Genomic DNA, 14,372 nt, shown 5'->3' on the forward strand with positions numbered 1-14,372 from the left:
GCTTGGACGGTTGGCGCGCGAGTCCAAGCGCCGTCTCCTTTGCTTCTCCTTCCCCTTCTGTTCCTTCAGGGGTTGAATTCTGCCTTTTCCCTCAGAGGAGAAGGAAGGTGGTTCGCCAAGCCGGGGCACCGGAGGGCTTCGGTTCCCTTCGCGGGAGGATTAAACGTGACCCGTGGGCCCGTCATTCTGGGCCGTCGGGTGCACAGAATGAACGGAGGGCTAGAAAACGGGCGTCTTGCTTGCGTTCCTCGGACGTGTGGGCTCTTGTTTCTGCATGTAGAGTCGCGTGCTGGGGAAGGGCAAGGAAATGAGGTGTCTTCCTTTGTGACAGGCCTTCCTCCACCCCCCCCCCCCCCCCGGTACTGCTTTAACTCGTTCGTCCCCCTCCACGCCTGACGCCCTCTCTTTCTTACATTTTGACACACGGATGACGGGCTTGGGTTACGAGCGGCCCGCGGATGGTGCTGAGGTCGAACCTCGGGATCCGTGTGCACGGTCTGAAGACGTCGCCAGGTCTGGCGGATTCCCACAGCGGCCCTCCAACACGGTGGTAACCGGTTGGGGTTCTGATCTCAACTCGTGGGTGGAAATGAGAGCTGACGCCAGCGACCGTAATATCTGTGGACGGTGTCTGAGACTACGAGACGTAGGCCGCCTTCCTTCCGGTATCTGGACTTGGCCTCGTTCTTGACCGGCGGGGCCCAGATGTGGGGTCCGGGCTTGGTGTGGCGCTCCGGAGGGTCTTTGTGTTTTCCCGGGCAGTGTACGATACCATTTGCCGAGCACTCTTGCGACCGGCCCGGCGAGCTCCTCTGTGTCTGGCATTGTTTGTATTGTGAAAGCATAATGTACGTTGGAACATCCTTTAAATGTTGCCACTTTTTAGATCGGAGAAATGAAGTGTTGTTGATTCGGAAGAGAAGGCTATCAGAGTCACTTTGAATGTGTCAGTTCAAGGATTCCCGTGGAGAAAGGTGGATGATTAAGTGTAGTGGCATCTCACACTCCACGTATATCAATATCTAGTTAAGCTGCCGTGGATATTTCATGCTCTGTGCCCTTATTTTGTAAATTAAAAGTTCTGATACTCATGAGGAGACTCGGCTCCCAAGGATAGGCATTAAGGTTTGGGATGTATTCAAAACCCGTCGACTGTACTCTTAGATCAGCGTATCTCTTGTAATTCCTTTAGCTATTATGTTCATTTGCATGCCAATTATCTAATTAAGTCTTAACATGGCGGTATTAACATGGGGAAGGAAAGCAACATTTGTACAGCACCTGTTAGGCATTTTACGTACGTTCATATAATTTAAATTTGCCCAGCATATATGTACTCGCTTTGAGTAAGATTTCAGTCAAAATCAGGGGACGGGGAAACCCAATGGACAAAAAGAATTCACTACTTTTGAGACTTCCGGATTATTGTTTGTTTGTTTGTTTGTTTATTTTGAGAGAGAGAGTGCACAGGTGTGGTGGAGGAAAGGCTGAGGGGGAGAGAGAATCTTAAGCAGGCTCCATGCCCGGTGCAGAGCCCGGCACAGGGCTTGATCTCACGACCACGAGATCATGACCTGAGCTGAAACCAAGAGTCGGACGCTTAACCGACTGAGCCACCCAGGTGCCCCCACGTTGTAGTTTAACATGTACGTTCTTGCCTGATGAAGAAGACAACTGTTTTCTTCATCAGGAAGCATTTCCTTCTATAAAATTCAAGGTCCTGGAGTACATCTTAGGTATTGTCTGGAAGCTTTTGTACTGAACCTCCCATGGGAAAGCCTGAAATGCAATGAGTCACAGAGCTATACAGTGTTTCTAGAACGTGTGCCTTAACGTCGTTCAAGGCTCTTAATCACCTTCTTCAATTGTTAGTGGTTTGGACTTCAAGCCAGGCACCTTTCTTTTGAAGAGTTTCCTTAAAAGGCTGTCACCTGTGACACAAACTATGAGAAGGCCAAAACGACACGACCAGTGTGAGAAGGAGTGTGAGTGAATGAGTCCTTTGACTCTCCTGTGATTTCGTTACAACGGGCTCACTCTAACAATCCGAGTCACGGGTTGTCTGTGACATATTGGTTAATCCCTTCCCCTTAGGACTTTGTAGTATCTGTGAATTCTGAGCCCTGAGCCATTGGCGACAGAGCAACTTGAATTCAGGACCTTTCTGTGCAGAGGACTGACTTTTGGGGAGCCTCTAATTGCCTGTAGCACTCAAGCAAGGACAAGGAAAGAGGATTCTGCAGTGCTTAAGTGGGCATGAGTAGGATTTCTAATCAGCAAGTTTCCATTTTCTTCTGTATTCCAAAGAACTGGCTGGGATCTTAAACCCACTGGGGGTCAAGAAAAGATTTCTCTGCTCTCTATATGGTATCTGTTTGGGGAGCGTTGCCTTGCATTGTTTTTCTTCTTATTGATGACAAGGGAGTGCTGAATGACTTAAGTGACTAATTAATCTTTTTCTCCTTTTGTCTTTTTTTTTTTCGTATCAGTCACTATGAACAAGACCGTAGTGCCCTTAAAAAAAGGGAATGGGAGCGGAGGAATCAAGAAGTCCAGCAAGAAGACGATCTCTTTTCTTCAGGCTTTGATCTTTTTGGGGAGCCCTACAAGGTAGCTGAATATGTATGTAATTTATCTTTCTGGAAAATGCTTGCTTGTTACATTTTTGAACACACTAATCAACGTTTAATCTATTTTTAAAGCACCCGAATCATTTCCAGGAGAATATATTTCACAAACGAAATATGTACATACACTGTATTGGGAGCAATCGCAGGTTTCTGAGGAAGCCTTCAGAGACAAATTCTGTCTTCTTTGGGGAGTACCGTCAGATTTGAAAGGAACTAGTGAGACTTCCCGTCTCCAAGGAGTTCTCTCCCGCCCAGCACTTCCTACAGCAAGCAGTGCCCCCTTGACGCTTATCCCCACTCTGGCTATCAGCAAGGCAGCCCCTGAAGACTTCATCAGAATGTCAACGGCTATGTCTCTTTCTCCTCCCGGTCAATGCCGTCCATTGCTAGCAAGGCCAGTGCTTTCCTTTTCCATTTTATATTGCTAGCAGCCATTGAGTGGTTTGAGTGCTCTTTGAAAATCGTTGCTCTAGGAGAAAGGGAAAAGCCAGTCGTTTTCTCCGGTGGTTACCAATCCTGGATTAAGAGATCGCCTCAGCCAGAGCGGCTGGTGTAGCTGGCTTGACATTCTGGTGGTATTCTAGCTAGTTTGTAGCTCCGGCAACACTCATACTGCTGAACTTTCTATGTGTGGGGTTTGGGGGAAGAATCTTGTGGAATTGCTGGCAGCTGGTTGGTGTTTATTGCGATTTAGTAGCAGTGTAATTTTCTGTAATGAAACAAAACTGATGTAAGAGTTAAAACAACAATAGAGAAAATTTTTGAGAGTTGTGATTTTCGAAGGGCACCAATTAGAAGACAATGACTTCTGGAAAAGGAAAGGAAGGACAGCATAGGCACAAATACCACTTTGGGGTAGAGAGTAAGCTGTTTGGATCGGTGACCAGTGAGACCAGAGTCTTGCTGCCTTGTTTGTGATAAGTAGGCAGCTCTCGACTAAGACTCAGGTGCCTTCCAAGTTCGGTGAGTCTGGCCAAGAGAGTTAGGCCACCTAACCTACCGCTTTGCAATCTGTCAATAATAGTATAATCCTTCAAAAAGCGTTTTTCCTATCTCCGTTTATTTAATGTATACAGTGCCTTTGAATGCATGTATTTAGGGATATGATCGGTTTAGCAAACGCTTACTGAAGGCCCACTATGTGCTAGTCACGTCTTAGACTAAGGTACAAAGAGGAACAAGACCTAGTCCCTGCCCTCAAGGACTTCCTTGCCCAGTGGTAGACATCATCATGGTGAGTGAAGGCGTGACTGCGTGGTAACTGCTACAGAGATGGGCTGGGGAGAGGTTCGTGAAGATTTGTACCTCGTGCCAAGGAGTTTGGACCCAATTCCGCACGTGAAGAGAAGTCACTGAGAGCTCTTAAGTAAGGGCACGTCCAGGACAGACAAAGAACTTTAAAGGTGATGTTGGAAGCATGGAGAGTGGGTTGGAGGTAAGGAAACTAGAGGCAGATAAAGAGGCCCTTGTAGTCAGCTAAGGGGAGTTCATGGAAGGCAAGATTTAAGGTAGAGCAAGTGGGTTGAAATGCTGAGACTGGGTGCCTGCGTGGATGTGGGAAGTGTGGGACAGGAATGAATGATGCCCGTATTTTTGACTTGAGAGTATGGCAGTCTCACTAACAGACTGTTGAGGAGGAAACAGGGTTGGTACTTGTGGAGAAAAAACATAATTCTGTTTTGACCATGCCAGTGGGATATGAAGGGAGAGATATCCAGTAGGCATTGGACGGAGGGATCTGGAGCTAATGAGAGTGGTCAAGAGAGAGAGTTTGGTGTTAGCAGGCAGGGGGGTAGAAGCTATCAGATGACTGAGTAAGAGGGACAAAGTCAGAATCTTGGGAACAGCAACATTGAAGCAGTAAGCAAGGTGGCAAAGTAGAAGCCAGGAAAGGAACCTAAAGAAGGAGTGAATGATCACAGAGGTAGGAAGAGAAGAAGAGAATCATTTAATAGAAGTCAAGGGGATACAGGGTTTTATAGAGGAAGGATTTGTTAGTTATCTGTGTCTGAGTGGCCAGGAAAGGTCAGGACTGGAAAGTGGCTGTTGGTTTGGTAGTTAAGGGGGAGGGGGTCATTGACCTTAGGGAGAGTCGTTTAATTGTTGATGGTGGTGCTCACTGCAGGTAAGCCAAACTGCCTGGGGTTGGGGAGTAAATGGGAGGTGGTAAAAGAAAGAAAGGCAGCGGGTTTTTGTATGGAGGGAGGAAGAAAGGAAGGTAAGTTAGAATGTAAGGGAAGAAATTATATGGAATGCAAGAGGCCTTGTTTTTAATAATGAGAGAAATGTGAACACATTTAGAGATTGATGGGAAGGACCCGATGTCCGTCGAGAGGGAGAGGGTGAAGGTAGTGGAGGAAGAGGTGATGAGTGGGGCAGGCTCCCAGAGGAGATGAGCAAATGCAAAATCAAGAGTGTGTGAAGGGTGACCAGCCATGGTGAGGAAGAGTGGGAAGGAATATTAGGTTGAGAGCAAAGCAGGAGAGTAGAAGAAAGACTGGGGGAAGGGCAAGATGTTGTGGCCTCCATTTTTTCCGGAAAATGGAGGAGAGTCCAAGGATGATAGATGCCTTGTCCCTTCTTAAGAGGAATAACCAGATGAGTTTTAGGTCTTATCTTTGGATGAGTTAGAAAAGTCAGCTTTCCTCAAGAGTCATGCTTAAAATTCAAAATCTACTTCATGCCCAACACTATTATGAGGCATGGGACCCTTGGCTTATCCTCCCCCCTTTATAATTTAAGTCATGTTGAATTAATGGTCTTGTATCTTTATGGTAAATGCCATCTCTTGTTAACAAGGCCTGTGATACAGATGCATGTTCACTTTTAGATGTAAGCAGTATATTTTTGAGTAGGCAGTTATTAAAAAACCTGTTATCAACATTGTCAGAAGTTTTCGAAAGTCATCTGTCTTGCTATGACAAGGGTATATCAGGTAGGGACACTAGATGGGAACATTAGTCTAGCCTAGAGCCAGGCTGTTGTGTGATTAGTAGCCTGTTGTCTTTATGCTTCTTGATCAGGAAGAGCTTTTGTTCTTCTCAAGACTGTATAGGAAAGGAATTAAGCTATTGGTTGATGACCTAGGAATTCTTTCTTCCACCATTGCTTTGATGATCAGCTGCCATCTTGTGCTGTGTCCATGTTCAGGGTTCCCTGGGAGATCACTGGGGAGTATACCTTTCCTTTCCTCTCATACTATGATACTAGAACTGGTATGCATCTCCATAAACTCCCCGAGCCTGGACTAGTATGGACACCCTTGGAGTATCTGGACATGCCAGTGGCAATGGGAGTTTTAGAGCTGGCCCACGGTCCACTGGTAGAGACAAGGACATACCATAACCCCTTCCTTAGGGTTGTGGTAGGAATGCTTGTCAAATTAAAAATCAGAACTCCTGGTGGTGGATCGGGACTTTCAGGAAACTTCTTGCCATCTTGAAGCCTACAACGCGGCCTGATGAGTTGTCCAATGGTGTTGGTAGTTCATAAAGTAGCCAGTGAGTATTGGTCCCTAAGACCCACTGCCCTTTCTTGGCAGTTAGAAGAAATGGTGATCTCTTATCAGCCTGGCTGGTTTCTTTCCGTTCTTTGCTTCACCCGTACCGTTCCCAGAATGGAAAGAATGTTGACCACCCCTAGATTTGGTTGGTGATGGCTGCGTTTTTCGCTTATAACTTTCAAATCTGACTTTGTGCTGTGGTGCTGAAAAGGATGTCTTCAAAAGCACTTGAAGACTCTGAAGCTCTTTGCCATGTCAGGTTAGTGTGGAAAGACTGGGCGGGACAAGGACCTGGCATGTATCAAGTGCCTACCGAACGCCAGGCACGTGCTAGGGCTTTATACATGTGTGTTTAGTCCTTATGGCAGCCGGAGTACTCATTTTCCTCATGTTGACCACAAGGAATTTGAGGCTCAGAGAGGCGAGGTGACTTCTCTGCTGCTTCATATCCATGTAAGTGATGAATCTAGACCCAGTTCTGTGTGGTTCAGTATCTGTCACAGGAAGCTGTTTATCCTCCCATAGGAGGTCAGAAGACCTGATAAACTTACTTCCTGTGTGACTTGGGTGAAGAAACTTCGTTCCTCTGACCTATAGTTTCCTCCTCTGGGAACTGAATAAGAATACCTGATATAAAAGAATCCCTGATAATAATAATGATGAGAAAGCAACAACAACTAACAATTTCTAGCTCTTTGCAGCTCTACAAGAATGAGGAAAGCAAGGCACAGAGAGATTAAGTGGCTTACCCAAGGTCATTTGGGTCGGGGAGGTAGAAGGCAGACTGAGATCAGAGCTGCTCTGTTGAGTCATGTGCGTGTTGTAAGGATCAAGTCAAACGAGCTGGGAGACCTTGCTTTGAAATCTGGCAAGTGCTGTACAAGTTCAAGAGACCATTGTTACTATAATTAAAGAAAGAAATAACAACTTACAGCTTAGAGAGATTAACTGTAAAACTATTGCAATTAGAGAAAAAGGAATTACTAAATCACACGCATTAGCCACAATGAAATAAAAGGAAAAAATGAGCCCCCAAACTTAAATTATTTTGTGACTTTTATTAAAAAGAAATGCCATGGTACAAATAGCCTCCTAGGACCTTAGTCTTGCAATGAACTTCTACTTACTGATTTGTAGATAGCATTAGAAGCAAGCTGAGGCAACTTTGCATTTCCTAAAGTAATGAGAGGCAAAAAGCTTAAATGGAGGAGTGCTGTTAGTCATGAGCCACAAACCAGACGTGTAATTTATGCCTGAAAATACTTGGAAAATGCATTTCCTTGATGATGGAGAAATTGTGATTACTTAGAAAGTAATAGCTGCAGAGGTTACCTTTAAGAATCAACCAATTATCTAGCACGGGAAGGAAAGAATCGGCCTATTGAAAGAAGGCTGTAATTGATTGAAATGGCTAAATTTCATTTTTGCCATGTTTATAATGTCCAATCAGGACTGCCAAGGATACCTTGCTCCTTAATAGGATTACTAAGACTCCGGAGGGTGAAACAGAACATGTGGAGTGTGAATCACAAGTTGCTGTGGTGTATAATGAGAGTGCATCGTGCGGGTGTGCACAAATGTATTTCAGGCCCCATTGGGTTTTCTGTCTGGTAGCTCTCATAGCTACATCTTGAGAAACTTAAAAACTGGTTGACAGTTACCCAGCTCTGGTGGTGGAGAGGCAGAGAGGCGACTCAGGCGACCTGGACTGTACTGCTGATTATTCGGAGATCGTTCAGTGGTGGACTTTTTGAGGCTATGTGTCTGTGTGTCCTCTGTCCTAACCCTGCCTCGTGACTGTGTTGAATTTGCCAGTATGTGTCTTAAGCATGACCATGGTAATTCCTACCTGTAGCCGCAGCACGTCTGTTATGCAAAGCGTGTGGATCTTCTTCCTTCGATCAGCAACTCAGAAAGTGTCGCCAGCGAACTCAACCTCGAACTGTCTGCTGTGCAGTTCCGCTCACGAGTCCCTCTGAGACCATTGCTCTGTGAGGAAGCTAGTCTAAGGGAGTGGATGTCCCTTCATTCCTCCAAGTTGTCTCGGCTCCACCCCCAGGTCATTTGTGCACAGGAAATCCCCACACCTGGAGCCATTAGCCTAGCCCCCTAACTCCACATAGAGATATGCCTTCACCGAGTTAGACTTTAAGGCAACACTCGTTTTTTTGTCATTGTAAGAAAAAGCCACATAAAGATCATCTTTGCATCTTCTGTGAGATTGCGGCTGAAAAAAATGGTTTTATTGTACAGAGGTTTTTGTAACTGAACCAATGAGAAGAATTCCTATTACGTTTTAGTATCTGAAAGCCATTTGTCTTATTTAATAAATTAAGATATGTCTGCTTCCTTCCATCTGACAGAGAGAATTCTATAAGCTGGGAGCTTTTCCTTTTTGCCTTAGCTACCAGGAAACTCAAAGTTCAATTGAATGTTCAATCACGGTAACCAAGGTAGCCTGGCTTTTGCTTTTCTCTTGATGTACCTTTTACTCCAAGCTGTTGCAAATCCTTTATTTTGATATAGGTAAGGTATGAATTATAATTTGGTTCTGTTCGTGTTAGCAACGAGTTTTTGAGTACCTGATGTGCATCTGACGTGGTGCTAAGCCTTGAGGATATAAAGGTGAACAAAAGGCGGTCTTTGACTTTTAAGAGCTCGTGGTTTTATGCAGGAAAAGAAATCATTACTGTAGCGTACCCTGTATGGTAGGAGGTTGACCTTCTGGACGTATTGAGAGAACTTTTAATTTTCCTCTGATTTTATTTACGTAGATACAGTTTTAGACATTGGCCAGGTTAGAAGGTCTCCTAATTTCAAAACCTAGAGATGGGAAAAAAATCTTAGCGTGCATTGGAAGCCCAGATCATTATAACAGTAGAAGTTAATAAAGAGACATTAAAACCTAACCAATGTTCTCTCCATTGAAGAAAAGATGAGTGTGGGTGGCCCCTTTTTTTGCTGCTAAACTAGCTTGCTTGCAAGCAGATGAGTCTCAAGTTTCTTGAGACTTGATTGTGTTGGCCCGGAGAGAGTGAATTACTTCTCAGGGGCTTTGAGGTATTGTGGTGGTCTTTTTGATATCACGAGGCAAGGTTCTGATTCTGTAGAACTCCGTTTCAGTGGAAATTCAATGAACTTTCAATGAAAGTCCAGTAACCTTTCAGTGAAAGTTGGGTAAGTTGAGCTTTGAGCTTCCTGGTAGCTAAGGCAAAAAGGAAAAGCACTCAGCTTATAGAATTCTCTTTGTCTAAGGGAAGGAAGCATGTCCAAATTCATTAAAATGAGACAATGTAAACTAAAGGTGTTTGAAATGGGAAATAAACAGTTCAGACATTTGGAGACAGCCAGGTGTTAGTGTTCGTTAAGCAATAATCTGACCCAAGAGGTAAACTGTTTGCGGGACCAGAACGACTTTGCAAGTATTTAAAGTTTGCGTCAAATTTGTACTGGGCTTTCAGCATGATGAGATCTCCTTGTTTTGAATTTAGGGTCTGAATAGGAGGGAGACTGGTTTCGGCTGCTACCCAAATGGTTCGTTTGTACAACGTCATCAAAGGAGACCCCACTGTATATACAAAGTTTATTCTGACCTTAGCTGAAGACTAGTTTATCCCATTAAAATGGACAAACGTAGGGATTTTTCAGGGAATAAAAATGAGTTCTGCTCATATCTATCTATTAAATATGCCTTTCAAAAGTACTTCTGAAAACGGAGCGATTATTCGGCTGAGGATTATATGGAATGTTAATTGTTTCATCACTGCTTTAGCACCAATGTTGCATGTGAGGCCATATCAGATGTTCTCGTGGATAGGAAAACTCAAATGGACATCTATTGGATCTCTAAAATGCCCCCTCCCCGACAGAACCCTTTTAGCATATATTTAACATACTTTTCCTTAATCTCTGGAATCGGATTTCCCTAATTGCCCTCACTTCTTTGGAAATGTCTTCTAGGACTTCACACATGCTGTGAGTTGGATACTGAATACACTCTATGGAGACCATGTTAACAGCGGGGCCAAGGTCACCAGTTTGATTTTGATTCCCTCTCTGGTCGCTCCTTCTTGGTATCCTTTGCTGGTTCCTCTTCTTTTCTCAGTCGCTTAAAGGTCGACGTTCCCCGGGGCTGCCTCCTGAGCCTGATCCTCTCGTTCTGTATTTTCTTTCTCTGGGTGATTTCATCCATTTCCTGCCCTTCACCCTCCATTCATCTGTGCCCTCTTCCATCGTCACATACAGAGAACAGCACACGGCCATACAGCCTAGGTTTAGTCTGAAATCCCAGGCCTGGGTAGGCACACCCCCGAGTATGCCGGGAGATGGGGCTGTGTTAAGGGCAAATGAGAAACCTGAGATGTTCAACCTCCATCTGCAGTGGAGGCGGTATCCATGGGGAAGTTGTCACTGCCTCCCCTGCACGGAGGGCACGCCGATGGCTCCTGGGAGCCAGAGGTGACGTAGGGCGGCTGTCTTCCCCATCCGGTGGTCCTGCCGCCACATGGCCCCACGGATGCCAGTAGCCGTGTTTCATTGCAATATCTTGGGCCCGGATAGTGCAGCCTAAGCACAAAGAAGTCCTCTGCCCTTCTGAATGCAACCGCTTGTTTTGAGAACACCTTTGGGCAGGTAAAGGGAATTATACAAAGGCGCTCTCGGAGATGAACAGCTGAGCTTTTGTCAAAGTCATTTCCAAGTATATAGCTAGCCACCGTTTTCTAGTTCTGATAGCTGTGCTTTCTGTATTACAGAAACCCATGCAGGAACTTAATTGTTTTAAGAACAACCACAGCCATTTTAACAAGATTAGTATTTCCTGCAGGGGAAGATAGAGCCGGTATGTTGATTGCCCACAGAACGATTTAGTGGCCAACATCACTTTGGAAATCTGACTTTGTTTTGATTTACGTAAGCAGCGGTTTAAGTCCTTGAATAAATTTTTTTTCTGAATCATTGAAAAGACACAGGAGAGCTTGAGTCAGTGTTGATGAACAATTGCACCATTTCAAAGCAAACGAGTATGAATCATCAATACGTAAACACAGTTGCCCCCAGAATGTGTAGGCAGACACTAGTAATTTATACAGTCCTTTCATTAAAAGGAATTAGATTCGCTTTAGTCACGTTAGCTCAATTAGATGTTGAGCTTTTCTGAACCAATATATTCACGACCGCACGATTTCACTGACTTCCTTATCCAATGGGCTAAGCCTTTTTCATGGTATAATGTGGCGCAAAGGGCTGACGTGTCAAGAACAAACATAAGTCGAATGTTCCATTACAATTCCCGGGCTCACCAGGCTGAAGTTGTCCCTCACAACGCGGAATGTAACGGTTCAGCTCCTCTGACCTAAAAGAAGTTATTTTGCTAATAAAATTCTTCAGCGACGTCATTTAAAACTTTCTCCCAATGAGCACGTTTAAGGATAGGCCAGGGAGTATACAAACGTTAATCACACAGCTCCTTCCAAGAGGCTCTTTCCATAGTGTTATTGGGGTTTTTTTTTTTTTTTTCTTACATAGCACATGAAAAGTATGAAATTATACGGCAGCATGAGAATTTTAAAGAACCCTATATGCTAGTCTGCTTAGGACATCTGTTTGAAACATTAACATTAGGAAACACAAACCTATTCATTCTCTCTCCTCCCACCCCCATCTTTTTGTTATTTTAGACAAACAAAGGTGATGCACTTGCCAACCGAGTCCAGAACACGCTGGGAAACTATGATGAGATGAAGGATTTGCTAACTAACCATTCTAATCAGAATCATCTAGTGGGAATCCCAAAGAATTCTGTGCCCCAGCCTCCCATCAACAAAAACGAGCCAAGCTTTCTCCCCGAGCAAAAGAACCGAATGCTCCCGCCTCACCAGGATAACACTCACCCCTCGGCCCCAATGCCTCCGCCTTCTGTCGTGATACTGAATTCCACTCTAATACACGGCAACAGGAAATCAAAAGCTGACTGGCCACGGGATGGTCATAACGCTAGCCTTGTACCAGCCAGCCAGGCCAGTAGCCAGCCAAACAAGATGCAGCTGCCTGCGCAAGACCAGCCCCAAGCCCGACTGGAAGACTTCTTCGTCTACCCGGCTGAACAGCCTCAGGTCGGGGCCACCGAAGAGTCAAACCCATCTGCGAAGGAAGACAATAGCCTCAAGTCCAGCGGAGGGGATGCTTTCAAAGAAATCTTTCAGTCCGTCTCGCCGGAAGAATCTGAATTTACAGTGCACGCTCCTGGGTCTCCCCTAGTTGCCTCCTCTTTGTTAGCTCCCAGCAGTGGCCTTTCGGTTCAGAACTTTCCACCAGGGCTTTACTGCAAAACAAACATGGGGCAGCAAAAACCGACCGCGTATGTCAGACCCATGGATGGCCAGGACCAGGCACCGGACATCCCTCCGACACTGAAACCTTCCATTGAATTCGAGAACAGCTTTGGGAATCTGTCATTCGGATCACTGTTGGATGGAAAACCCAGTGCGGCCAGTTCAAAGCCCAAACTGCCCAAGTTCACGATTCTCCAAACAAGTGAAGTAAGTAATTTTTCAAGTTTTGTTTGTTTCTTTCTTTTTTTTTTTCTTTTTAGTTCACTTCTCTCACCTCTATAATCAAGTATTCACAAGCACCTCTTATTTACCTTCTTGAGCCGTAGATGAGACTCTTCAAGGTCAGAGTCTGAGTCTTGATCTTCTGTGGCTTGTGACTTGACTGATTAACATTCTGCAAATACAGTTAAATCTCCGTAATGTGGAATGGCAGCAGACAAGGTCAGTCTGAGTGAATGAAAATTTGGACTTCTAAAATAGTTTCAGAGAGTGTACCTGTAGCAATATGTACAGGTTAGTAACACTGGAGATTGTAATTGGTCGTAAGCAGTATGAGGTCCCTGAAAAGATTGTGAGCCACCGTAGGCCTTCACCAGCAAGTAGCAGGTCATAAGCATAAAACACAGAAGTTCCTTAAGGTACAAGACTGTACAAGTGTGATTTGCTGGCATCGGAAGTGGAAGGCGTTCCTTAAGCATCTTAGTTTCTTGAGTGCTTGTGGGGGCTATTCCTTGGCAAGATCCTAACGTTATCCTCTGTATCCCTCAGTCCTCCCTTCTGCACCACCCTCCTCTGCAGGTACCTACATAGCCCTCTCACACTACCTTGACCCCTTCTGTCAAAGCCAAAGGCATATGCTCAACCACAGTGCCGCTGGGTTTAGAATGACTAACTGTCCTACCCATCTCAGGAGTCATTGCCTTATAAGAGAGAAGTCGGAGGGACCAAAGCCTCTCCCAAAGGAATGGATCGCTAATGATTGGATCCCGGGCCTTGTGGTCCCTGGGTGGGGGACATATATTGGGTGCCCCTCAGACACCACCATGTAAGCGGCTGCCTACTGCTCCTCAAGTCTTGATTGGAAGAAGCCACTGCTTTTAGATTGGATTCCTGTTACTGGTGCCTAAAGGCTTGAAAAGACACAGAGGAAGAAAGTAGGTTGAAATTCTTACTCAGTAGGAGTCACAGACAGTCTGTGTGAATTGTTGCAGATTCTGAGGTAGTGGTGTCTCAATTACAGAAGTCTGACCATGTGCACCTCTGGCCCTTCCGCCGTTATCCGTACTCAGCAGATGTGGGGATGTCAGAGGATGATGGGAACACAAAAGAAGGGGAGGGGTGGGGCTGAGGGTTGTATTTTCCGCATGCGTGTTTTTAATACTGTTTCATTTCTGAGGCGGTTTCGCTTCTCATCATTCATCAAGTCTTGTCAAGCTTCCCCCTGAGTATCTCCCCAGCCTGTCACCTCTTCACCCTCACTGCCTTTGGAGCGCCCATGGGCACCCACAGACAGCCCCTCCTATCTGCTCTCCCTCCCTCTAGTGTCACCTCTTTTCCAGACCATCCTCCATTCAGGCTGACCCAGTGGGCTGACGTAGCCATGTCACCCCTGCTTTGCATTCTTCCGCGCCTCCTCATCGCTCCCCGGACAAGGTCCAAATCTCTTAGTCCCGCGTACAAAGCTCTTCACGCCGATTCCATGCTTCTCCTCTGACTTCACGTTTCACCGTCTCTTCGTGCGCAGATGAAATCCCAGCCACGTGGAGCTGCCTGTGGCTCCCCATCATGTCACGCGTTGTCACGCTTCCTTGCTTTCGTGCCTGCTGTTCTCTCGGCCTAGAGCATCTGTCCCCACCCTCCCTTGTCTTCCGGTGAAGTCCTGTTCCTCCTTTAGGTCTACCCGATTGT

The 14,372-nt window shown here is 45.5% G+C and overlaps 1 protein-coding gene across 1 annotated transcript in view; it reads left to right on the forward strand.

Moving 5' to 3' along the window:
* Window positions 1–14,372, forward strand: part of AFF2 (ALF transcription elongation factor 2) — a 454,379-nt gene that overhangs the window by 149,005 nt on the left and 291,002 nt on the right. Inside the window, exons 2-3 of the mRNA XM_053891974.1 lie at window positions 2,490–2,622; window positions 11,811–12,671. Of these exons, the coding sequence (XP_053747949.1) occupies window positions 2,490–2,622; window positions 11,811–12,671 (994 nt within the window). The remainder of the gene's footprint in view (window positions 1–2,489; window positions 2,623–11,810; window positions 12,672–14,372) is intronic.

The sequence above is a fragment of the Panthera pardus genome, unplaced genomic scaffold, assembly GCF_024362965.1.
Source record: "Panthera pardus isolate Hobbes unplaced genomic scaffold, ASM2436296v1 HiC_scaffold_27, whole genome shotgun sequence".
Taxonomy (NCBI): Eukaryota; Metazoa; Chordata; class Mammalia; order Carnivora; family Felidae; genus Panthera; species Panthera pardus.